Source organism: Halyomorpha halys, unplaced genomic scaffold (assembly GCF_000696795.3).
Source record: "Halyomorpha halys isolate HHAL.00 unplaced genomic scaffold, Hhal_1.1 Scaffold105.1, whole genome shotgun sequence".
Lineage (NCBI taxonomy): Eukaryota > Metazoa > Arthropoda > Insecta > Hemiptera > Pentatomidae > Halyomorpha > Halyomorpha halys.
The window spans coordinates 920,464-946,071 of NW_027108109.1; the positions used below are offsets into that span (position 1 = coordinate 920,464).

At 30.7% G+C, this 25,608-nt stretch overlaps 3 protein-coding genes across 3 annotated transcripts in view; 2 read left to right on the forward strand and 1 right to left on the reverse strand.

Moving 5' to 3' along the window:
- The window catches only part of LOC106677613 (uncharacterized), a 35,181-nt gene extending 34,890 nt beyond the window's left edge, over window positions 1-291 (forward strand). The window contains exon 7 of the mRNA XM_067046494.1: window positions 9-291. Within this exon, the coding sequence (XP_066902595.1) occupies window positions 9-291 (283 nt within the window). The remainder of the gene's footprint in view (window positions 1-8) is intronic.
- LOC136795553 (uncharacterized) overlaps window positions 1-6,157 on the forward strand; it is a 7,188-nt gene extending 1,031 nt beyond the window's left edge. Inside the window, exons 2-3 of the mRNA XM_067046495.1 lie at window positions 2,688-2,834; window positions 5,915-6,157. Of these exons, the coding sequence (XP_066902596.1) occupies window positions 2,688-2,834; window positions 5,915-6,027 (260 nt within the window). The 3' untranslated portion in view covers window positions 6,028-6,157. The remainder of the gene's footprint in view (window positions 1-2,687; window positions 2,835-5,914) is intronic.
- LOC106677614 (EGFR adapter protein) overlaps window positions 1-21,009 on the reverse strand; it is a gene marked incomplete at its 5' end in the record, with an annotated part of 690,819 nt that extends 669,810 nt beyond the window's left edge. Inside the window, 1 exon segment of the mRNA XM_067046493.1 lies at window positions 20,929-21,009. Coding sequence (XP_066902594.1) covers window positions 20,929-21,009 — 81 coding nt within the window.
- Window positions 21,010-25,608: the final 4,599 nt, after the last annotated feature.

The following is a 25,608-nucleotide window of genomic DNA, read 5'->3' on the forward strand; positions in this document are numbered from 1 at the left end:
TCCTCCAGGCTGTGGATGGAGGCTGATCCTCTAGGCTGTAGGCTTGAGGCTGATCCTCTAGACTGTAGGCTTGAGGCTGATCCTCCAGGCTGTGAGATGGAGACTGATCCTCCAGGCTGTAGGCTTGAGGCTGGTCCCCCAGGCTCTGGATGGATGCTATTCATCCAGGCTGTAAGATGGAGGCTGATCCTCGAGGTGAAGATTAAATTTGATCGAATGATATGGTGTACCGTACTTGAGTTCAGTTATCAATATTGCGACTTAATAATAGTCCTTCTCAGTCAGCAATGACTTATACTTTTATTATAAAGTATTTTATTATTAAAAAAAAAAATGAAAAATCGAAAAGTACACAAAGATATATTACATTAAGAAAGGTCACATTTTACACAAAACAAAAATTTAGATACCTGGCACTAAAAATTTCAGAAAATTTAAATAGTTGTGTGAATTTTAAAACTGAATTCATTGATCTCAATAATTTCCTCTCCGAAACAATGAAAAAAACAAGTATTTTAAATAAATATATGCAGTTAGATTAGCATTTCTTATTTGCCGACATCAAATAATAAAACATTTCATAAATCCTAATTTGAATTCAAACGATTTATTGAAAATTATTTATAGTAAAAATTGTTATTTTTTTTTTTTAATTTTATGATCTTATGAAATTTTTAACCATTATCGTAATTTTAGAGTACTCAAAAGATGTTATTAAATATAAGTTGGCAACTCCTTTTCCTCATGGAGAAGGTTATAGATAAGTTACCCTGACAGGGTGTATGGAGTCGAGCATCAATTATTTTTAAGTAATTTTTTTAATGATTATATCTTGTCTCTGAATGGTGACTGTGTTTTTATGTGTGTAACTGTATGATGTGTGTTTTTTCACTTGTACAGCAATGCACTGATGATGGCCTGAATGGGCCAAAATTTGGTAAGATCAATAAATTAATCTATTTGAGACTATAATAGCCTCTTAAAACTTAGTCTCCATTCTTTGGTATTCTGTTTTTTTTCCAACAAATCCCCGAATTCGCTACTATTATTATTATTATTTGTAATTTTTATTGCTAATGTCTTACACGGTCAATGTTAAAACAAACACATTAAAAAAAAAAAAAAAAATAACCACTAAAACCCATGAAGGGCCAGGAATTCAGTACTTTGAAGAGAGTTACTATTACTACACCAGCAACTGCGTAAGGACGTAACTTTCAGAATCACGCTCAAAGACCAGTTTTTTTTACTCAATTTAAGCTAACCCACTTTTTAGAGGCTGGGTCCACGGCTAATATAACAAAATTAATAGTTACTTGCTACAGCCAGACTTGTATGCAAGAGATAAAAAGCACTATTCCGTTCTCATCTGTCAATATTTACTGACAAAAAATATTAAAAAGCTTTATTTATTTTTTAATTTCAGAAATAATACTACTGTGTTCACTCAAAAACTGTAGAATTTATTTTTATTTTTTGTAAATGATTCGATACTTAGGACTCCATCTTGATAAGAGACTTACTTGGAATCCACACACAAGACTGAAACGACAAGAAACTGCTCGTAGATTCTGATTGCTACAACACTTACTTGACAAACGCTCTAAACTTCCCATTCACTACAAAAAATTAGTATACACTACGATAATTAGACCAATTTGGACATATGGAATTGAGCTCTGGGGTTCTACCAAACCATCAAATTCCTCCCACATCTAATCCTTACGATCCAAAATCCTACGTAAAATCTCTGATGCTCCTTATTACGTCACAAATAAACTCATTCACAAAGACCTTAATATCCTATTCGTTGCATATTTGACCCACAATAGATATGCGTCTTTTCATTCCAAACTCCTTAACCATCCTAACCCATTAATTCTTAATCTATCATCCTTAACAATCCCTGATAATTCTCCGAGGCGTCTGAAAAGAAGATGGCCACGGGACCTTCTAATTTAAATTAATGTTTGAAGTGAACCAATGGGTGGTTCCTTCCCAAGATTTGTCAAGTGTATATGAAACATACAACATATTTACCTATTGTATTATTTTGTACAGTTGTAAATTACATTAAATAAATAATTAAAAAAATTTTTTTTGTAAACGTGAAAAATTGGAATTTATTTTTTTTTTAGAAATTTCAAATGATGTTTAAATAGAATTTATTTATGCAAAAAAACAAATTTTATTTTTAGACATTTGTACAACATTTATATTCTACAGTTCTTAGCTTTAAATATTCATAATATAATAAATATTAATATTATTATTTATAGTGAATATTACTTCATCAACATTTCTATTGCATAGTTAGGTACATATTTACCTCTACAACTAATTTAAGGAATCAATTTTTTGTTTTAGTTTATAATATATTTTATTTACCGTTTAATATTAAAATCTACGCCGGGAGCTGTGTTAGCAAAATACCTGAAAAAAAAAACTTTTGCTTGTGTTGAGTGAAAGAAATAATCCATATTACATATTTGAGCTAAATCGGACAGGTTGTTGTCGTAATACAGCTCTTTCCATAAACATACTTACGCATGCCCTAGCTAAAGTATTGAAAAAATATAACAAAATTAACTTTAAATTTCATCAAATTTGAATACAAGAACCAACTTTTTTCAGAATGTAAAAGTGTTAAGTACATGAAGACTATTCTAATGAGATCTGCCCAGTAGGTCCGTTCGACGTCCCCATCCCGAGTGCGAAGCCCAGCTCCAGTGACTTCATCACCGATAGGGAGCGCCACGAGAAGATGTACCGCAAGGCGGTGAAGGGCAGGGATGGAGTCTACCACAAGGATGATCTCGACTACGAATTCGGAGGTAACTCATGGTCATATATTTATCAGGATATATAATCCATTGACAATCTATATATGTGTAGCGAGAGGGATCAAGCGTTTCGATCACTACTCACCAGAGCGCTGCACCTCGAGCCTCACCGAAGCTCTCAAATTTACTTATTACTTAATTTGGTAAAAAAGCATTGTGATTTTTATATATTAATAATCTCTATGCATAACACTTAACAATGTCAATAGAATGATTAATAAACGAAACCAAAACAATGCACGAACCTATCTCAAGCAGACATGTACCGACCGCTTCTCGGTCACAGCCGCATGGACTAGGCCTATAAATAAGGGGCTCTAAATCCCCTAATTTGTTGCCGTAAGGCAAACAAAGATATATTGTATTTAGTGTATATATTCCTAGATTTAAGTTGTATATAATTGTAAATGTTTAAATAAATAATTAGGAGGTTAGAAAAAAAAAACCCTAATTTGTTCGATACAACACGAGGAGGCGAGGCCCCTCACCTCCGGACTCAAAATAGCTCCCGAATGGATAGCTCATATGTAAAATTAAATATAACAGGTAACCTTAAAATACCAAAGGTAGTAAAAGGTAAGACACAACACGAATTACTTTTCTTTCTTACACAGTAATGCACTACTAATTCACATTTATTTCTGTTTATTAGAGGGTCCGGGGAAAAAAACCTAATTTGATCTTAGATCCACATCCTTACCTGGGTCTAGTCATGTCATAGGTGGCGTATACACTGCTTGAGTTAGAAAAGTTCATTGCCAATCTATACTCGCAAAAGTAGTTTTTCTGTACGCATACCCAAGACGATGGCTTATCTCCTATCCCTTACCCCTTACTCCAGCAATCTTAGTCCGTCCGCTTCATCTCGGCAACTAGAGCTGCACCTAGCCTTATCAGCTTACTAGTCCGTCAGCTTCATCTCGGCAACTAGAGCTGCACCTAGCCTTATCAGCTTACTGGTCCATTCGCTCCATCTCGGCAACTAGTAAGCTGGCTCCTATCTTGAGAGTTCTAGTCCGTCCGCTTCATCTCGGCAACTAGAACTGTTACTCTACCTCAGAATCTCTTACCCAGACCTCCTCTACCTGCGTCAGTGTACAGGGCTCATCCTCTAGCACGACCGTCCTATCTTATTATTGAATACGCCTTGTCGTGGGCCTTCTGTGGATATCAGGCTGGAGAAATCGTCTAAGACCAGACACAACCCCGACATATGTATATGTATTGATGATATATTTGGTAATTGAATCACGTTGTTAAATAATAAATAAACCGCTAAAGTTTATAAATAAGAATTGAAACATTGTAAAAGGTTTGAAAAAAAACTTTGAACTTGACGGTAAGTTGAATATTTTATGTCTGAACAGTTAGAAAATAAAATAAAGCATATGTTTATATTTATTACACTACATTGGAAAAAAAATAATACAATCTGAACTACAGAATACATGTGAACTACAGTTATACAATTTGAGCAAAGAGTTGTATAATTAAATAAATATTAGTATATCTAGTAAAACGGTGGTTCACCCGCCATAAGGGGTACTTTCTAGTCGTACAAGAGCCCAAGAGGATAAAAAAGGCAGTTATCTCACCCCAATATTTGATTACTTTAATGAAAACTATGTATAATTACTAGTCAAAATTGATGAGTCTGCCAAGTATAGGTAGGAGGAATAAAAAATGGGGGCCGTTTCAAAGGGATAAAAAAAACTATTTTTTTTCATTCGGAGCTCTATATCTTTAAAAGTAGAAACAGCACAATAAAACCTAAGAGAACGTCATTTAAAGAAGAGTAAATTTGCTAAAATATGAGCCTTAATAGAATTATTTACATTAAATAGTTTTTGAGATATAGCTTTTTAAAAAGCAACATTTCATAAAAATCAGTAGTTAGTGAATTTATTTTGAAAATTATATCTCAAAAACCATTTGACGTACAGATCTCTGTTAGCACTTAAATTAAAGCTAGTTCAATGAGCTATAAAGTAGTTTATGATGTTTATGTATGTAGGAGTAATAGTTTACATCAAATTAGCTAAAATAAATTCATTTATAGTTGTTCGGACAATAAGTTTGATTTATGAAAAACTTCATTCATGCAAATATCATGAAAACTTAAAGGTCATAAATAACAAACTACTAATCTTTCAGTAGATTTTTAAGAATGTTTTCTTTTTAAAAAGCTATATCTCGAGAACTATTGGACATAAATAGCTCTTTAAAAGCTAATATTTAAGCAAATTTACTATTCTTTAAATAATGTGCTCTTAGATTTTCTAGTGTTGTTGGTAGTTTTTAAGATATAGAGCTCCGAATGAAAAAATAATGTTTTTTTAAGGTTTTGAAACAGCCACTATTTTTTATTCCCCCTACCTATACTTGTTAGACTCATCGATTTTGACTAGTAATCAAAACCTAGTTTTCATTGAAGTAATAAAAAATTGAGGTGAGATAACTGGATTTCTTTCTTCCCGGCTCTTGTACTATTGCGAATTATAAAATTAGTTGGCAAGATTCAAAACTAGTACTTTCACCGAATCAATAGAATTTTAAAATATGCAATCTCAAACTAGATTTAATTATTAAATCAGGTGGCTTGGGATATTCTTTAATCAATTAAATCTCGAAGAGCACCAATATTTATTTGTTGGCAGTTCTAATACATGTGTATGCGGCACGAGCGACCTTTGATTTGTGGCCAAAGGTCGAAACTCGATGGGTCGGCCACAAATACAAGCTAACTTACGCCAGTGCATCCAAAAAGCCCATAGGTTATAAGCAATACAATACAACACAAAAGCCGTAGTTATTAAAATGTGTAGAAGCACTTATACACTTTTGTCAGGTGAGCCCTTGAAACCCTTTGAGAAGGTACAATAGTGTAAATTGATGACAGCTATCCCTTTATTATTTATAAACCACTAAATGTTTAATTAAATATTTCATTTTAATTTATCATTTTGACCATTAATTTACCATAACTGAATTATTGTTGAAGAGGATTATTAATGTTCCTTCAATTACCATCGATACCCTTTTGATATTTAAATTATTTTCATCTCTTCTAGTGAATCCATTCTACTACGAACCCGAGAAAAATAAGGAGGAAGGAGGAGATTCGAAGGACGTGCCGATCAGTATTAAATCTTATAGAGGAGTGAGAAAGAAGGCGGAGGTCTGAAGTGGTGGAGTCATCTGGTCTGTCTGTCTGTTCGGGGAGTAGGGAAATCAGTCGGCCACAATGTATCTTAGATGGATTGAAATTGTGTATATTGTTATCAAACTTCCAAATAAAAATCATATTAACTTAATATTTTATTCTTTGAAATTATTAACCAAAACTATTAATTTTAATTGTTTAATCTGTTCAATGATTTTCTGTATCATAAAAAAAAAATATAAATTTTGAAAGAAGATATCAGTAGTGCTGATCCTTCCGACGAAATATTACCCGCTCAGCACCTTAAGAATACCCTTTTTACCCGATAAATAAACGCCACATTATCCTGTCACACTACTCCTTTCGTGATATTTGATAGTACTAGAGATGTCAATGAAGTAATTGTCAGGTTAACTATCATATGTTTACGCTTTGAAAGTTAACTGTCGTACAGTCTCAATTATTGCACCAAAACTCAAAGCAACTACCATGGTGTAATTTTTGATAGTTAAATCATGAAAGCATTTACTGTCATGATGGTTTACTGTCGCACTGGCTAAGGCATGATAGTTGTTAGTACAAGTTATATCAGTGGCCTAATGCTCACGCTAACTGCCACGTTTCATTGTTACATGTATATGCCTTGATAGTGAACTGTCGTATGCTACAATAGCATATGCTATCAACCTTAAATAAATGTAATGAACATGAGTAAGAAAACGTAGCTCTTCTCTTTCCCAAAACCTATCATTTCATCAGTTCGGGCCCCAAAAAAAAATCCACCACGTATACTAACAACAAATCACTCAATGCTCTATAATTGTATAAGGCCCAGGCCTAAATAATAATCCACCACTGGCCCCTAAACCACATTCACCTAACGCTCTAAAGTTTTATCTACCACACTCCTCAAAAATAACTCTTAACTCTACTTCGGCATTTTTCTTTATTCTAAAGTTCAAATAATCCACCCCGTGTCCGAAAAATAAACCCAACATGGGCCCCAAACCTAAATATGACCCAGGCCCCAAACATAAATCCTACCTGGCCCCCAAAAATAAATCCAACCCAGGCATCAAAAATAAATCTATCCCTGGCCCTTTCCCCCAAAAAAGTGTATTTTGGGCCCAAATGGTTTAGGTACGCTATGCTCTGACATTCGAAACCTAAGAAAAATAATAACTTGTTAATAATCGAAAAAGTGTCTAAAATTTTTTAATAACTTACTTTTTCATTAAGTATAAAAGTTTTTTTTTTTTAATTCTAGTTAGTCTCTCCTGCTGTTGAAGTATCACATATGAAGGTGTATCAATATTTTTCCATTCATTAATATAGAATATGGATACTTCAGTATATCTAAAGTATTATTCCATTTAATAATATAGGATATTAATACAACTAATGAAGTATAGTATCGAAAGGAGAAATATGATCATTGTTCTTATTCATTTATTATTATTATTAATTTTATTTTTATGTGTCCTGTGTCAACGAATAATGTATCTCAACTTACTTTTTTATTTTCCGTTTGTTAGTGTGTTTTCTAAAATCAACTTTTCTCTTTTTGTGTTTTATTGCGCTTCCTTTTTGTGTTTTGTACGTTTCTAACCTTATAATTTACGGAAATATCATGAAAACTACTATTCCTACGAAGGTAATAGTCATAAACTACTCTATAGTACATTAAACTAGCTTTGATTTGAGAGCTTATTGACATCCATACGTCATTTAGTTCCTGAGATATAGATTTCTCAAACTAAATTAACTAACTACTAATCTTTCAGTAGATTTTTAAGAAATGTTGTTTTTTAAAAGCTATAACTCGAGAAATATTGGACGAAAATAGGTCTATTAGGGCTCATATTTCAAAAAATTTATTTTTATTTAAATAATGTTCTTTTAGATTTTCTAGTATTGTTGGTAGTTTTTAAGATATAGAGCTCCGAATGAAAAATTAATGTTTTGAAAGAGCCGCCATTTTTTATTCCCCCTACCTATACTGGGTAATTTTGACTTAAATACATAGTTTGCATTAAAGTAATAAAAAATTGGGATGAAATAACTTTCTTTTTACTCCTCTTGGGCTCATGTACTAATAGGTAGTAGAAAGAAATTTATTTATTATAATTTAAAAAAAAAGTCATTACTTGCAAAAATTTAATACAAACAACCTATTTACGTCAAATATTTCTCAAGTTATAGCTTTTTAAAAAACAATATTTCTTAAAAATGTACTGAAAGATTAGTAGTTAGTTAATTTAGTTTGAGAAATCTATATCTCAGGAACTATGTGACGTATAGATGTCAATAAGCACTAAAATTAAAGCCACTTTAACGCACTATAAAGTATTTTATGACCTTTACCTTCGTAGGAATTCATGATATTTCCTAAATAAATTGATTTATAGTTGTTCGGACAATAAGTTTGAGGTTTGAAAAACTTTATTTTAGAAATATAGATGTCTGTCAGCACTTATATTAAAGCTAACTAAATTTACTATAAAATAGTTTATAACGTTTATCTTTGTAGGAGTAGTAATTTGATGATATTGTATAAAAGTTTTGTTTTTATAAAACGGTTGATTTTTGAAAAAAAACATATCTCTAGACACATAAGACATTTATCATCGTAGGGATAGTAGTTTTTATGATATTGGCATATGAATATAACTTTGGCAAATGGAAATTTGTCCGAACAATTACAAATCAATTTATTTTAGCAAATATCATGAAAACTACTACTTCTACGACGATAAATGTTTAATGGGTTATTAAGTAGTTTATGACATTTATCGTCGTAGAAGTAGTAATTTTCATGATATTTGCTAAAATAAATTGATTTGTAATTGTTAGGACAAATTTCCATTTGTCAGATTTATATTCATATGCGAATATCATAAAAACTACTGTCCCTACGATGATAAATGTCATAAACTACTTTATAGTAAGTTAAATTTCCTTTAATTTGAGTGCTAATAGACATCTGTACGTCAAATGGTTTTAAGTTAAGACTAAACCCCCCCATAATCAACTGTTAAGAAATATATAATATAACGGTTATATCAACCATGTAAAGCCGACTAGGCCGCTTTGGTATAAATTAAAATATAAAAAAAAATGGTTTTAGAAATATAGATTTTTCAAAATATATTCACTAACTACTGATCTTTCAGTACGTTCTGTGCAACATTTTTATGAAATATTGCATTTTATAAAGCTTTATCTCGAGATCTATTGAACGTAAATAGCTCTATTAGGGCTTACAGTTTTTTTTTTTTTTTTTACAGAAAATTTACTCTACGTTAAATGATGTTCTCTTATATTTTCTATTGTTGTGGGCAATTTTAATGATATGGATCTCCTAATGAAAAATTAATTATTTTTAACGTTTTTGAAAATCCGCCATTTTTTATTCTCCTTACCAATACTTGGCAGACTCATCAATATTGACTAGTAATTATATATAGTTTTCATTAAAGTAATAAAAAATTGGGTTAAAATAACTGACTTTATTCCCCTCTTGGGCTCGTGTACTAAGAGGTAGTAGAAGAAAATTTAAATTTATTATAATTAAAAAAAACAATTAATTATTTGAAAAAAGTTAATAAAGCACAAACGCAATTTTATTACTCATTTGGAATGTAGGATTACTAATGTTGTGGATTAACTTGCTAATTTACATTCATAGCTCGCTTCAAAAGGAAATGCAAATCAAACAATTATGCAAGAGAATGGAACCTGGTCTGTTTTTATGGATGGTGGTGGGCTTGAATTCGGCCAGTTTTAGAAAAGGCTGCAGTCCCAGGGAGGAATTAATTACGTTTACTAAAATGCAAATTCATTTCAGTCTGAGAGATAACAATCATACAAAGTAATATTTTTAATACTAAAATGTTTCTCTTTAAAAAGTTTTTTAGCACTTACACTATTAAAAATCAGTTTACAAATTCTAATTTACATAAATTTCTACTTAATTTACTTCATCAATTACTATAAAAAATATTCATAAAGTCACAACATGTTTATTTTTTATATTTGTAATATTTTTATAAGTAATTTGTTTTCAATATTAAGTTACCGTCTACCAGTGATGCGGCGAGTGGGAAGAGCTGGGATCTCTTGAGCTCTGCTCTACCCCTCACACGTGGGGGATAGAGTGGACTCAGGGATCATCAGGTCGATTGTATAAATATTGTATATATTTTATTTTATTTATTTATTTTTCATACAGATAGTTTGATTATGTTCATCTTGTTTATTCTTTTGTTTGTATATATTTTAAGAGAGTTTTTTTTTTAATTTATTTAATTTAATTTTTTTTTATTTTAGTATGTATGAGATCATTCATCACTATTACCTATTGCCCACAACTGTGTGGGAGAGTGTAATATATATCAATAAGTAAATCTATTAAAAAATAAAAAAAGTCTATACTGACACAAAACTTACTGTTGCAATAATACTCATGTTGCTCTTGGGCAGAAAACCTTTCAATATTATTGATGAATGTTGTGTAATATGTAAACTCCGAAACTCTTTTTATATATGAATAAAGTTTTTGTAAGACAAAAAGGTGTTACAAATTATTTTAGTGTTATAGTTTTCACAAAAAATCAACTTTAACACTTCTAAACTTCTTTCATTTATTCAACGACATTCGCCAACGACCCGCCACACATTGCCAATTTTGAAACCTCTCCGCTAGTTACTTTAGTATTGGACCAGTCATTATTTCTCCATAATATCTTACTTCTCATTTTTTCTATAATGGATTCTAACTAGTGCAAAGCCCAGGAATGTTAAAATTCAAAGTTTTTAAATATTATTTTCTTGTAATCATGATGCTAAAATATATATAATTTTACTTCTTGTTTAAGACGGTTTTTTAATTATTTTATCAATTATAATAAAAACATCCATATATTTTCAACAAGTTTTTATTTTTTATTACTCCTATGTTTCGACCTTTCTATAGGATATCTTTTTTATAATAGCACAGCTAATAATGTAATTAATAAGTTGCAGCCTATTCTGCCTTTGTTAAAAAATATCTTAGCCTATCAACCAATTTTTAACTTATTTTAATTTGATTCCATTTACACCTTCTATTACAATCTATTCTATAATTTAAATAGATACAGTTTGTTTTAATAAAACTATACTAAGTAAAATATTGGATAAAAATAAGTTGATAGACTAAGATATATTTTGACAGAGGCAGAGTAGTCTGCAACTTTTTTATAACATAATTAGTTGTGATCTTATAAAATAAATATCCTTGAGAATGCCCGAATAGGCCAAAACGTAGGAGCTATAAGAAAATAAACATGTTAAAACTATATCGATATTTTTTATTATAATAGACAAAAAAAAAAAAAAAAATAGTCTCAAACAAGAAATTAAATTATATATATAAATAAAACATCAGAATAACTCAAAGTCCTGAACAAAGATATTGTAACTAAACTACTATTATAGTATATATATATATAATGATATTAGGAATGTTCAAGAGATATTAGTTAGTGTGCATAAATAAACATCATCATTGCAGTGTTTTGATTTGTATTATATATTTTTTTAAATCCTCTCAGGTACATTTAATTTTTTTTTTAAATAATTGATCAAATTTAACATTAGGAAACAATAGAAAATTAGAAAAAAACACAATTACCTCTACGATAAAATAAATGTTTTCTTGCAATTAACAATAACTTTTCTCCATTGTCATAACAACCATGAAATCATAGTCATAATTTTTTGCTTGGGCTATAAATGGGAATGTTTCTATCAAAATTCTACTAATTCACACATATAAAATTATTAATAATATATTATAAAATCAGGTTATTTAAATATGTTATTTTTCGTTTAAAATGTTGATTTTTAATTTCTATTAGTAAAAGCTACATGACAGTTGAAAATTACAATTATAAAATAATCTACATATTATTTTAGTAGCATTTTAATTTATCAAAAAACCATCAATTTTGAGAGCTGGTTATAAACAATATAGCTTCCAGATCTTCTAATATAGAAATGTTATAGAGTTGTATCAATGTGTATTTCCTCTATATAACAGTATCATAATTATTGTAATATAACATCAAATTTACTTGAAGTGTTTTTAATTGTGAACACATTTTACACACAATTTACTATTGTGAATATTATTAAATAAATAAAAAATTGATATTTACTGCGTATTCCTATCGTGACGATAAAGATAATTCATTAGGTACAATTTTTATTATCTAAACATCAATGTTTATACTTGAACATAAAACAACAGATAGATTCACAATTATTATCAACAGAAATATTCAGTTATTTTAGACATACGAGAAACACACCTACTTTTTTATTATTAATTGTTAGTAATTGATCATATGGCAAGAAGTTTTAAATGGTTTTGGCACTAAAACAAATGTAAAATAATGAAACATTAAATGGGAATAAATTTAAAAGAAATATACGAGAGAAATAAAAATGTTTATAATGAATTCGACAGTGGCAAACCCAATTCAAACAATCTCTTTGCTAACGTCGACTATTGCCGCTGAAGAAATTAATAATCTTGCCACCAAAGATATATTAAATTTTGATAGAAGACTTCTCAATTGGAAATATATGAGAAGTACTGCCCATGATTAATTTAAACTCCAAGTAGGTTATGCGACAATACTACGATTAACGCACTGCACCAATCTTTATTACATTGTTTGCTTACGCCTTGCCTAGATGCACGTTATGTTACAATTATAATAGATTTTTTTTCCATTATAATCGCTTAGTCTAGTCGGTTCATTCCTTACTCTTTTATCAACAGCTAAAACGTTTCGTTAGTTATTTATTGTTTGTTATTTGAAGAATGGAATCGTTCCCTAATTCATTGTGCTCTTGTCGTGCCCCTCGTTGCGTCAACAAATCGACCACACGTTAGGTAACTGGAGGACTGAAGCTGGAGGAGACAACTTGCCCCGCCCATCGGAGCGGAAGGGAATGAAGGAAGGGTTCCAGTAATGAGAGTGCTCCGGAAGGGAATTGCTCCGTGTATAGTGGCTCGCTCCACTGCCTCCCATATTGTCCTGTTATCGATATTGCTTCGCAATTAATATCGAGTTTTTCTAAATTGAATTGTGTGATTGTCTTCTAAAGCGATTGAGGGTAGAAGAGTAATGGGGCCTCTTTAATGGAACTTTATTTTACTAAGTTTACTTCTGCGAGAGTTCTCGCGTTAGATATCTTTCCATCTTCAATTTTTGTGCAATCAAAAATAATCGGCTGAACCATTCGAACAGCCGTCACGTAAGTACCCCATGGCAACCTGGTCGCTGTGTAAGCTAACCTTACAATTACCATTAATTGTATTTCTACAATTTCAAATTACACTGGGTGAAGCAAAGACAGTTATTTAAATCGAAGCTATGTAATTCTGTATCATATATCAGTTTACCCTTTTAATATATTATTTTTTTTTTTTGTAAATTTCAAATAACGATCATGAACATGCTTTTTCTGGTATGTGATCCAGAGCCTTAGTTAATGGAAAAAAAATTAAATCAAGTCCAGCCATTACAAATATATAATAAAATCTGATATTGGTAATAAAATAGACTTTGATTTTAAGGGCGTAACCAAGATCAAAATTAGGGGAGGGGGAGGCAAGCCATAGCTAGGTTGTGACATTTCAGCACGGAAGAAAATGAAACTAAAATTTTAAGAACATTATATTTAATTGTCCCATTGCTTTAGTATTCATTACAATCATCATTTGCTTGGAAAAATAGTTTTTAATAAATTAATATTTTTTTTTACTCTTAGGGGGGCAGCTGCCCCTCCTGACTCCCCTCTGGGTACGCCTATGGTTGATTTTAATATACGTTTCCAATCTGATAGTCTTACGAGCGATTCAGAAACAGAATAAAGAAATGATAAAATCGTATGATTTTAAATTACCATTCTTATGTTCAATCATAAATTTTTTAGTACTGCATTTCATGTTATATTCACATTATTACTAATAATATTAGAAACTACTTAACTTAGCTCTTCCTTATAATATTTTAAGATAGCATTACTATCATCACTAATTACTTTGTTGCTTGGAGAAAGGAGTCAAATGGAAGGAGTATGCCGCCAGAAAAGTAAAGAAAAGTTGGTGGACCTTATGTCTTTCAGGATCGTGGCAGAGAACTAGGGAAAGGCTACGAGTCAATTACTGGCTACTTTCTGTATCAGTTTAGATTAGCATGGTGGACATTTCTATTAACCTCAAAGTCCTTTCACGGGCGTGGTTATCTTACATTTGCTGAAAGAGTGTAGGGTTATGTGACTCTCTTGCATGGTTACACAATGATGCATAGATAAATACATTAATAACAAGAAACATAAGCGACGTAAATCATAGAATCCAAAATTAATTTATGTCACAAAAAAGACAATGCAAACAGGAATCCATGAAATCCAATCAGCGAGCGTGTCAGGTAAAACTCTTTTTATTTGAGGAGTTATTGACATGATCCATACTTTTTTAAATATATAAATTTTTTACAAATCAATTATTATAATACATTTTTATGCTGCGACTACTATAATCACACATATTATATAGTATCTGGTCATCCTGAAGAAGGAGACCCATGAAGGCTATGACAAGCATTTTCCAGGCTGTCTCTTCTGCCTTAAGTCGTATAATTCCCTCCCCCCCCCCAACTTAACAAATAGCCCCTAAACAGCAGAGCACCCTTCCAGAAACGTAATAGAAAAAATCGCCCCATGGGGGGGGGGGCATGGAAAGGGTCAGGAAGGGTGCACTTAGACTAACAAATTTTCCGTAGCAGTTTGCTGAGTGATTCGTTTTGATAACGTCAGTCCTTTATCACTAGGGAAGATCTCAAAATGGCTTCTTATCGCCCATTATTTGAAGGGAGAAAAACTGAACCTTTGAAGAATTTATAAATGCAAATTTTGATTTATTCGTAGTTATACGTTTATCGTTACCCACGCTCAGCGGAGCAGGAGGTGAGTTAAAGTCAAATAAAAAAAAAAAAATAATCGCAAAAGAAAAAAAAAAAAAAACAATAAAGAATAAATTACTCCTTAGGCGCCACGTTATTATTCTTGGAAATAACGAAAACCCTGAAGCATTATGCCACAATATAACTAAAATATACCACTATATAAACAATTGTTGAATTATAACCACTGGCGAATATCTTTTCTTGGGTGTTACCTACCCACCTGTTGAATTATCGTAATATTCCGTGAATAAAAAAAAAACTAAGTAAGTAAATTAACAAGTTGAAAGCAGAGAAAGAACAACTGAATTATATGTACAAAAGTTTAATAATATGCAAAAATATATATATATATACAGAGAATGAAAAAGGAAAAAAAAAGAATTCTTATCAATTAATAAAACAATTAAAACTTATAGGTTGACTTAACCTTAAACTTAATCACTATATTTACATTACTATCCAAAAGAGTATAAAGTGAATATAAAATAAAAAATAAAACAAGATAAAATTCAGTTCAAACCACACGTAGTCCTCCATTTATATTGTGTATGATCGTCTATAGAAGTAAATACCGTAATTTTGAAAAATAAAACATATATGACAACATTTCTCACATGATGATATTTCGGTTCAAAACATAAAGACAGAAGGCCTTTAAACTATTAACACTTCTCATTGAACAATCGCAACGTGTTCTAAAATGAAACTGTCGCCTTCACTCAAACAAAACACACTCGTCTCCAACATATCGCTCGTGTCTTGTTTTCACCATGACAAGCATAACACCTCTTGTCTGAACAGATCTAGCCAGTGTTTTTATTTCACCATGGCAACCGTAACACCCCTTGTCTACGTAGGTATCGCCAGTGTTTTTATTTCACCATGGCAACCGTAACAAATTACTCATTAAATATGTCGTCAAGAAATAACATCTGAAAGGAAACAATTAACCTAAAAAATGAGTGGTGTGATGAAGAAAGATTTTCGTTGCCCGATACAAAAACAAGATAATCCAACTACTTCCATAACAAATGTTTAAATAAAAAATTACGGCCCCTCCCCGTTGCAATAATCCACTGGCGTTAGCCAACCAAGTTTACAACCTTCATTGGACCCCTCACCTAACCTTATAATGCCAAAAGGCAATCCAAGGTATCCTTCATACCCAGCTATACATATAGCGTACCTCACTATATCTACGTACTAAATACCAATTAAAATCTTTTCAGGGGGGTACGAAAAAAAACAACAACAAATGTTTGGTAAATTTAAAGTATACCACATATAATTAATATTCAGACATGTTTTGCAAAGCGACGCAAGGTATAATAATCTCGTAACGGTAATGGGGGCAATTATCATCGATGAATGATTATTTTTATGAATAGATTTCAACTAATAAAAAATGCAAAAATATAGTAATAAGAAATAGAGACTGTAAAGCTATAGTAATACTGTTTGTACTATATTAAAATATCATAATATAGAAGATAATTAGAGTTGGGCTAAAATTAGCTACAGTTGAAACTAATAGCTAAAATCGCCATGGATACGACCCTTATTCATGAATGAATCATTGATAAATAAATATTGTATCCATGGCAACAATAGCTATTAGTTTCATAGTTTCCCAGCTATGCAGATAATGATATAATAATAATATTAAAGACTTATCGATCTCGAAGGTTCAATGCTAATACCACCAATCGATCACTACCTGCATCTGTCAGTTGGTGTAGTTGCCTCAATTCAGTATAAAGTAGTCTTCTAAATTCTTCGCTAAACTTATTCTTTTTTAGTCTGAATATTTTGCGTAATACTTTACTTAAAAAAATTTAGCCTTGTTCATCGACAAAACCAAACTTTTTATGATAAAACCATAAATCTAAGTCATACAACTAGTATATGTGCAAATGATTCTTAAGAACTTGTTTCAGATAATAAATTAGGTTCCGAGACTAGAATCATAGTAAAATATTTACGTTGATGTGAAAACATGTTCAATTCAAATTTTTATATTATTTTAAAAAATCACATTATCCGTATATAACATTTCGAGTCTCTTACCCCATCATAAAGCTTACTGCGATCACCATAACCAAATTTCAATAATACGAAAACCAAAACAAACTTTAAAAATTAACAAAAATCATGAATCTAAGTCAAACAACTAGTATATGTGAAAATGATTCCTAAGAGCTTGTTTCAGATAATAATTTAGGTTCCAAGACTAGAAGCATTGTAAATATTTTAATAAGTTGGTATAAAAAAAAAGTTCCACTGAAATTTTTATATTAATTTTTTAAAAACCACATTATTATAACGTGAGGTCCTGTTTGAGGTGATATTTGAGGTCCTTACTCCACCAAAAGGCATACTGCGATCACCATAACCATATTTCAATAATGCAAAAACCAAAACAAAAATTAAAAATTAAATACTAATAAGTAGTTAGTAATAAGATTTTTTTCAAATATAATTTGATATGTGATATAACAATTATTCTCCTTATTAGTTCTTATTTAAAATGCATTAATATATATTCCTGCCATCCTTGTTATAAAATACTTATAACTAATTTAAAATAAGGATAATTTTTTTAAACTTCATTGTTACATTCCTTTCATGGTTGACCTGATAATGAAACTAACTCCATGTTTATATTCACTTCCTCTTTTTGTAAAAAGATGAAATTTCTATTTCTTTGTATAAACCTATAACATTTCACATTTCCAAAATTACTAACATGTGACATGATATTAACTAGATGGTTATTTACTGTCTATAATGTTTGAGGACTTTCAAAATCGAAACTATGTTTTATTTTTCTGTTGTATGTTGCTCAGTTCTAATAATGTGTATTTTTTTTTAAATTATACAACCAAACCATCAAATTCTTCCCGCATCCAATCCTTACAATCCAAAATCCTACGTAAAATCCTTGATGATCCTTATTACGTTACAAATAAACTTAACATCCCATTCGTTGCAGATTTTGTCCAAAAGAGATATGCGTCTTTTCATTCCTAATTCCTTAACCATCCTAACCCATTAATTTTTAATTTTTCATCCTTAACGATCCCTGATAATCTTCCGAGGCATCTGATAAGAAGATGGCCACAGGACCTTCTAATTTAAATTAACGTTTGAAGTATCACAAATGGGTGGTTCCTTCCCAAGATTTTCAAGTGTATATGAAACATACAACATATTTACTTATTGTATTATTTTATACAGTTGTAAATTACATTAAATAAAAAAATATATATACAAAAATTTTAATGAATTATCTTTTCAATTCAACTCATTAAACTTTTTTTTTAATTTTAGGATGGAAGCCCGGTCCTTAGAGATTATTTTTTATTTATTTATAAAACGTTCTGGATACAATAATTTGACTGATGCTGTTTTGACATATACAGTAAAGTTGAGACCCCAGAACACAATGTTCCCCCTCACTGACTCATAGCAGAACCCTAACACTCGGATTTATAGCCTATCTGTTCTGTCGAGATAGCTAGGGGTAAGATTTGATCGAAACAAGTCTTCACTCATTCGGGGTCGATAAATATAATATAAAATTTGTTCAAGTTAACAACCAATTAACTTTTTAATATTTATTTCTATGATGGATCTGACCGAAATAAACCTGTCAGTTATTCCAGATGCCTATGTTGATCCTAGACCTTCGAGCATGTATTGTTCTGAAGATAATTGAATAAAAATAAAACATTTTGTTCATATCTGTAATGAAGAAATTAATTCAGAGTATCCTTATAACAGTAGATATTATTTATTAAATAAATCAAAACTTGTATCCTTTTTTGTCTCAACACTTTTTATTTCAACAGTCCAACGTTTCGGCCATTTTAGCCATCCTCAAGGACATCTAAATATTTAACAGCTTATATTATATATTCATTTGTAACACTTATAACAACAACATTATCACTAATAATATAACATACCATCAATTATAAATTCTTCCTCATATTAAATTTAGAATTTCTTTTGCAGGCTATTCTGCCCAGGTCATTTTCTTTATTATAAGTTAAAAACCTATTTAAAAAGTCAATTATTAGAGAGTCGTATTTATTATTTATAAGCTTACCTAAGCTTAAGTTTAGTTACCTATTTTTTTCTTTAAAATCATAAATATCTAATTCTTCTTATTTTAAAATTATCCACACAAAATCACTATCATATACACAAACCATTTATAACCTCCCACTCACACAGGTCAGCCTTGTTTTAAAATTAATTTAAATTGCATTTTTGTCTCAATTTGGTAATTATTCTAATTCTCAAAATTCCATATTAAAATTAATTGTAAATAGTAACAAATTTATTTATTTATTTTGCTTAAAATCTCTGCATAATGTTGGTTTAAATTTCTAGTATCTGTTTTAAAATTAAAATACTCAAGTATTTTTCTTTTTGAACAAATTGTTTTCTTTATGTAAAATTATGGTGTTATCAAAATCAAAATTATGTTGATTTTTGTCTGTATGCTGTACTAATGCTGTTTTATTTGGATCCTTTTCTTCTTTGTTGAGACAAAAAAGGATACAAGTTTTGATTTATTTAATAAATAATTACCTTGTCTCAAGAAATCGAAACAATATAATTAAAGTGGATATTATTTTTTTTATTTATTTAATACCAAATCGGTAAAAAATGTGGTCACTTATGAAAGTTTACTGCTTACGGCATGAACAAATAAATTGTACTCGTGATAATCATTTGAGGGATAATTCAATGCTGTTTTATCTGTTACATTATTAAAATTCTCAATAGAATGAACCATTTATGATTATCAGGATTATTATTACCTTTAGGATAATGTAGCAAATGAAGAATCTAAAATTTAGTAACTCGATTACTTTGAGTAACCAACTAGCTGCTTAGTAGGTACTGCTCAATTACTAGAAATGCGTTTCTGTGTAATGGCATTAATTTTTTTTTAATTATTTGCAGTTTATAATATAATGCAACAGGTTTCTGTAAGAAAGGAAACTCTTTCAATGAATGGGATGCATTTTAAGAAGTAAGAGGGTACGGTCATGAAGTAAGTCAGGAAACTGTTTTTTAGTAATCTGGCTCATCAATCCACTAAATCAAGGACCACCAGCTGATGGAGATGAGGCGTAAGTCTTTGCAACCACGGAGCTGCAGTGGCGCCTGTTCGAATCCAGTCTGTAGGGTCGATTTTTATTTCTGTGTAGCAACCACGCAGATAAACCTCCCCTATATGTCAAAAATGACAAGGAAGGGATCATAAAAAAATAAAAGTCGAGTACATTAATTTAAATTTATAGGAACGATGAACAAGATCACTAATTTCCTCAACTAACATAACCTTAAATAATTTATTTAAAATCTGTAGAAATATAATGTTCTAATATTTACGTATAAACAATTTAAAAAATTAAAATACAAACGGTCCAAACTTCCAACCCATTAAAAAATACTGATCTACATGACTGTTATAAGGCCTATATGGACATACAGAGTTGAGCTGTGGGGCTCAACTAAACCATCGAATTCCTCCCGAATCCAATCCTTACAGTCCAAAATCCTTCGTAAAATCCTTAATACTCTTTACTTTGTCACAAATCAAATCATCCATCAGGACCTCAATGTCCCATATGTTGCCGATTTGGCCAGAATAAACTTCCCAACCACCCAAACCAACTCGTTTCTAACCTGGCTTCTTCTTCACAACCTAATAATCCTCCTAGGCGTCTGAAAAGAAGATGGCCTCGACATAATCTCCTCTAGAAATATTTTTTGAGTTCTATCAATGGGTAGATTCTCCACATGTTTGTATCATGTCTTAATATCACTTACAGCAAATTTAGAAAAATAAATAAATAAAATATATAATATTTGACGCTACCTTTAACTGGTCGAGTTTCTTTTTCATAAGTTCCGCACGAGCAGCTTGATCAGGTCCATTTACAGGAAATGAGCCCAGGTACTGCAAAAATACAAAAATAAATAAATAAATATATATTATTATTCAATTGTTATAACATAAATATATGGTGCTTAATTCATACATATAATTATCGAAACCGACATTTCCATACGAAATCTAGCTTGCAATTTTAGATATAATTATAACTCTTAATTTTGAAAATAAAATATTTAAAATTTTATCATGTTGTTAGGATTTATGAAACGTTTATAAAATAAGGCCAGATCCTCTACGATGACATTCGATAAGGTCCTGAAGCCTATTTTTGGAGAGGCGCAAATGGGCCCAATAAATACATTCGGCAACCGATTTTCCACATAAACAGATAAATAAAATTCTTTCTAAAGTAGTAACAATAATTTGAAATATTACATAAACACTCAAAAGTTTCTTTTTTTTTAATCCGTAAAATAATAAAAACTGTATGTTTTGAAATTATTTACGCTATGGATGACTTCAATGAATCTTTCATGTAGATCTGCTACGTTTGAAATATCGATATTTACTCCATAACATTCCTGGAATTCCAGGCGGTACCAATAAACTCTTTTTTTATCCTCTCTTTTGGTAGGATATGAAGTAAGCGAAAACCTGGAATATCCGGAATTTTTAAAATATAATTGAAATGTGTTTTTAGTGAATCGAAAATATACCGAGGCGATTCCTGTTTCTTAAGCTAAAATATTATTAGGTGTATCTCGAGAGGAATAGTGATTTTAAAAAATATATATTTGAATAATGTTTATAAAATTTAGTATGTTAAAATTTCCATGTTATGTAGTTGTACAATCTAGGGGCATATATAACCGAGTGTATTATTTCAGCATAAAATTTGAAGATGAACCTGTTATTAAGGACCTCAGAGCATCTGGAGCCGACGACCCGACCGCAGTGCAAGAAATGTGTTGGGGCTAAAAGGACAATATTTTGGCCGGGGGCCAGAGCACTCCGATACCGGATCCTTCGATTTATGTCCTTGTTTTTAAGGATTTTATTGGAGTGTCTTGCGGTAGCGCCCCCCCCCCCTCTGCAAAAAGAAGACGGGATCCTGGACCCGTTTCGGCCCCGGCTTCTTTATTTCTGACAATTAACCTCCAATTAACGGAGGTAAATTATCGCCGAGGGACGAAATATATAATCCTTCCAAACAATTTCCAGATATATCCAGAGCCCGAATGAAATTTATTGTCCTTCCAGCCACGGGAGAATAAAATCACTTGGAGCTAATCCTGGAGTGCAACCAGCGGGTAGCCTGCCCACTAATCATTTCTTTTTCACCCAACGTGAAGTCAGTTTTTTATTAAAATCAGAACAAAAAATAATAAAACGTAGGGACACAGTTAGTATGCATAAATAAAATATAAAATTTATAACCATTGTAAGACCACTAACGTTTCTCTCTTTTAACGCCTAACCTTGTTGAAATTTATGTTCTGAGTCGAACATTTATGTAAAACAAATGTTGTCTGGTAGGCCATCACACAAGTTTGACGTAGGCACTACAAAAATCTCATTTTTTTCTCTTTTAATTATTTATCATATACTTTATTATTTTGTATTAATATTTAGCCTCATAGAGAAGCTCTAGGTCGATGTCCAAAACGTGGCTTGGTTAAAAGAGAATATAATATTTGACTCCCTGGGAATCATCCATCACTAAATGGATGGAAATTAATGAGATTAGATTAGATTAGATTAGATTTTTATTCAGGGCGATCAACATCTAGGTTATTACACCCTTTTTACTTCATCTATCTTCTTGACTTGTAGTTGAATGTAGACTATTTCCTTTTTACGCTGGTCGGTATTGGTGGTATAAATTATTTTCGGTATTATATTTTAGTGTAAAGTTGTGTTTCTTTGAGAAATTTTATTATTTTGTCTATGGATTCTTCCGAGTCTTTAAGGGCCAATTCTCTTGTTCGTGGAATTTTATTATTTTCGAAGGCTTGACGAAATGATGGGCATTCTTCAATTATATGCTTTATTGATAATGGGGAATGACAGGTTTGGCATATAGGCTGTTCCTCTTTTGTGATTAAGTGAAGGTGAGGAAATTAATGAGTAATGGAGTTATCCAGAGGAAGGATGGCATGCATCCTGGCATGCATTCACATTGCATTGTGTTTGTTATTTTATTTATTACTTTTGTATATATTTTAATATTTATTCTATATTTATTGTATATTAATTTTAACATAGTTTGTTGATTTTTTTTTTAAATTTATATTTGCTACTTAAGTACCTTTTTATATTTTCTCATATGTCTATCACTATTTTATCCCTTATTCTGTTAAAGGCACATTGGACTAAAACCAAAATATAAAAGAGAAAAAGAAGGGAAGGAAAAGAAAAAAAAAGGAGAAAAAAAAGGGAAAAAATCATGAAAAAAAGAAAAAGAAAAAGGTAGGAAAAAAATAAAAATAATAAAAAGTTCTAATGTTGTACACTACTAATGTTTGTAATTATTATTGTATACTTGTATAGGCCTATTTATCGTGTCTAATCAGACAATATTTTTTTTGTCTGATTAGACTAAAATAAGTATCCTATGTGACTAGCAGTCCAATGAAGTTGAGCAGCACAACTTTATATTTTAATAAAGTTTTTCCTCCCTGCTTCAAATACTTTGTTATTATTGCTAGCAATGAGAATAGGTTATTGATTTTAAGTATGTTAAATTTAAGGAATAATACTTTAAAGAAAGATTTTTTTGGTTCTTTAATTTTTCATTTAAACCTGCTAAAATATTTTAGTGTGTTTTTTTTTTTTTATTTTATCCTTCACAAAATAATAATAACATTATTAGTACATATATATTCCACTTTTTGGATTATATTATTATTGGATTATTATATTTTAATGAGAATAATACCTATCTCAGAAATCCTTTTAATTTTATATTGAGTTACTAAGTATTATCAAAATCATTTAAGCTGTTTTTAAAAAAATCTTTTAAAAAGTGCAAATTCGATTTTATTAATTGGTACACCGTGCTTTTAAATTTTTTTTTAAGTTTCAAATTTTATTTATTGATAAATATTACAATTTACCACAACGTTGTTGGCAATAGGTAATAGTGATAACTGTTCACATAAAATAATATACGAATAAAAATAAATGAAAAAATAAGTGAATAAAAATAAATAAAATCTCTCTCTAAATATATACGAACAGGAGGCTAAAGAAAATAAACATAATCAAACTAAAAAAAAACTTATAATTGTGTCTTTTTGTTTTATTACCTGGATTTATCAATCTTTATTTTTTTTTAATTTTCTTCCTTATGATACTAAACCAGCGATATAATAATTTCTTTCCCTCTTTTCATGTATCTCACAATGGTTCATTTGAATTTAAAGGACCCTATATAATTGAAGATATGAGATATTGCTACGTTGCTTCAGGTGGTTGTGTATAATTAGTCAGTTCTGAATCCAAATTTAGATATAGCACACTCTACGTCAGAAGGCATCGATAATGCCTGCTCATTATCAGAATGGATATCAGTATCCTTGCAGGAAGGAAAATTCACTTAAAAGAAATAAAACGATCAGTAAAACCATGGTCAACATCCTACCGAAACAGCCGCATGGTGGAAGTTGCTCTAACCCGCTTGAGAATAGGTCATATTCTCCTCACGCACTCTCAACTGGTGAGAAAACTGCCACCTCCAACGTGCAAATATTGTCAGTCCATTCTCACGGTTAGACATATTTTTAAAGAATGTTCTCACTATTTGCTAACAATAAACAGAATAGGACTGACCCAAAATTTATCAGAAGCTCTCACAGAAGAGGAAGCTAAACTTACATTAGTTTTTGAATTTTTAAAAGCACATTGCCTTCTTTCTAAATTATAACTACTCTTCGATTTTAATTTTTTTTTACTTTTATCATTTTTTTTTGTTTTTATCATGCTATAGGCGTTGATGACCAGAGGGTTTTACGCCTTTAAGCAACAATCAACAACAACAACTTTACTCTGAAGAGAACTGTCCTACGGTCGTGAAGAGGACAGCAAGTAAAAAGAACTAGCAGAACTGCAGGTCCTCAAGGAAGGAAGAAAGGAATGGAGGAGAGATCCAGAGAAGGCATAATTAAATAAAATACCAATATAAAATTTCCAATAATAGCACTATAATGCACTGATCCACTTGTATGATGTTACTCACTGCCTCTTAACGAAGAGCATTTCCTGAAGGTAAAGTTCGTACTTTGGTTTATCAAGTTAATCAAGTCACTCTCTTGGACTATTAAAAGCGATCGAGATAGTCTATGTGAAAGATGTTAGCTTTGAGTGGATCAGAATATACTATAGTAATTTTTAAGGATGCAAATAATGTACTTAGAAGTACAAAAATATAATAAATGGTTATATTCAAGTCAAGTTAAATTATATATCAGAAAAAATACACATATAAGATGTCTCTAGTAGAGATACTCCAGTCAACGGTACTGCCTTTCGAATACGTCCGATTCAAAATAAAATCAACACTTTTTTAGTTGTAAGATGTGCCACTATTCTTATTATAATCATAGGTCTGACAGATATAGGAGTGAAGACAGATATAGCAGAGTACATCCTGATCAAGAAGAG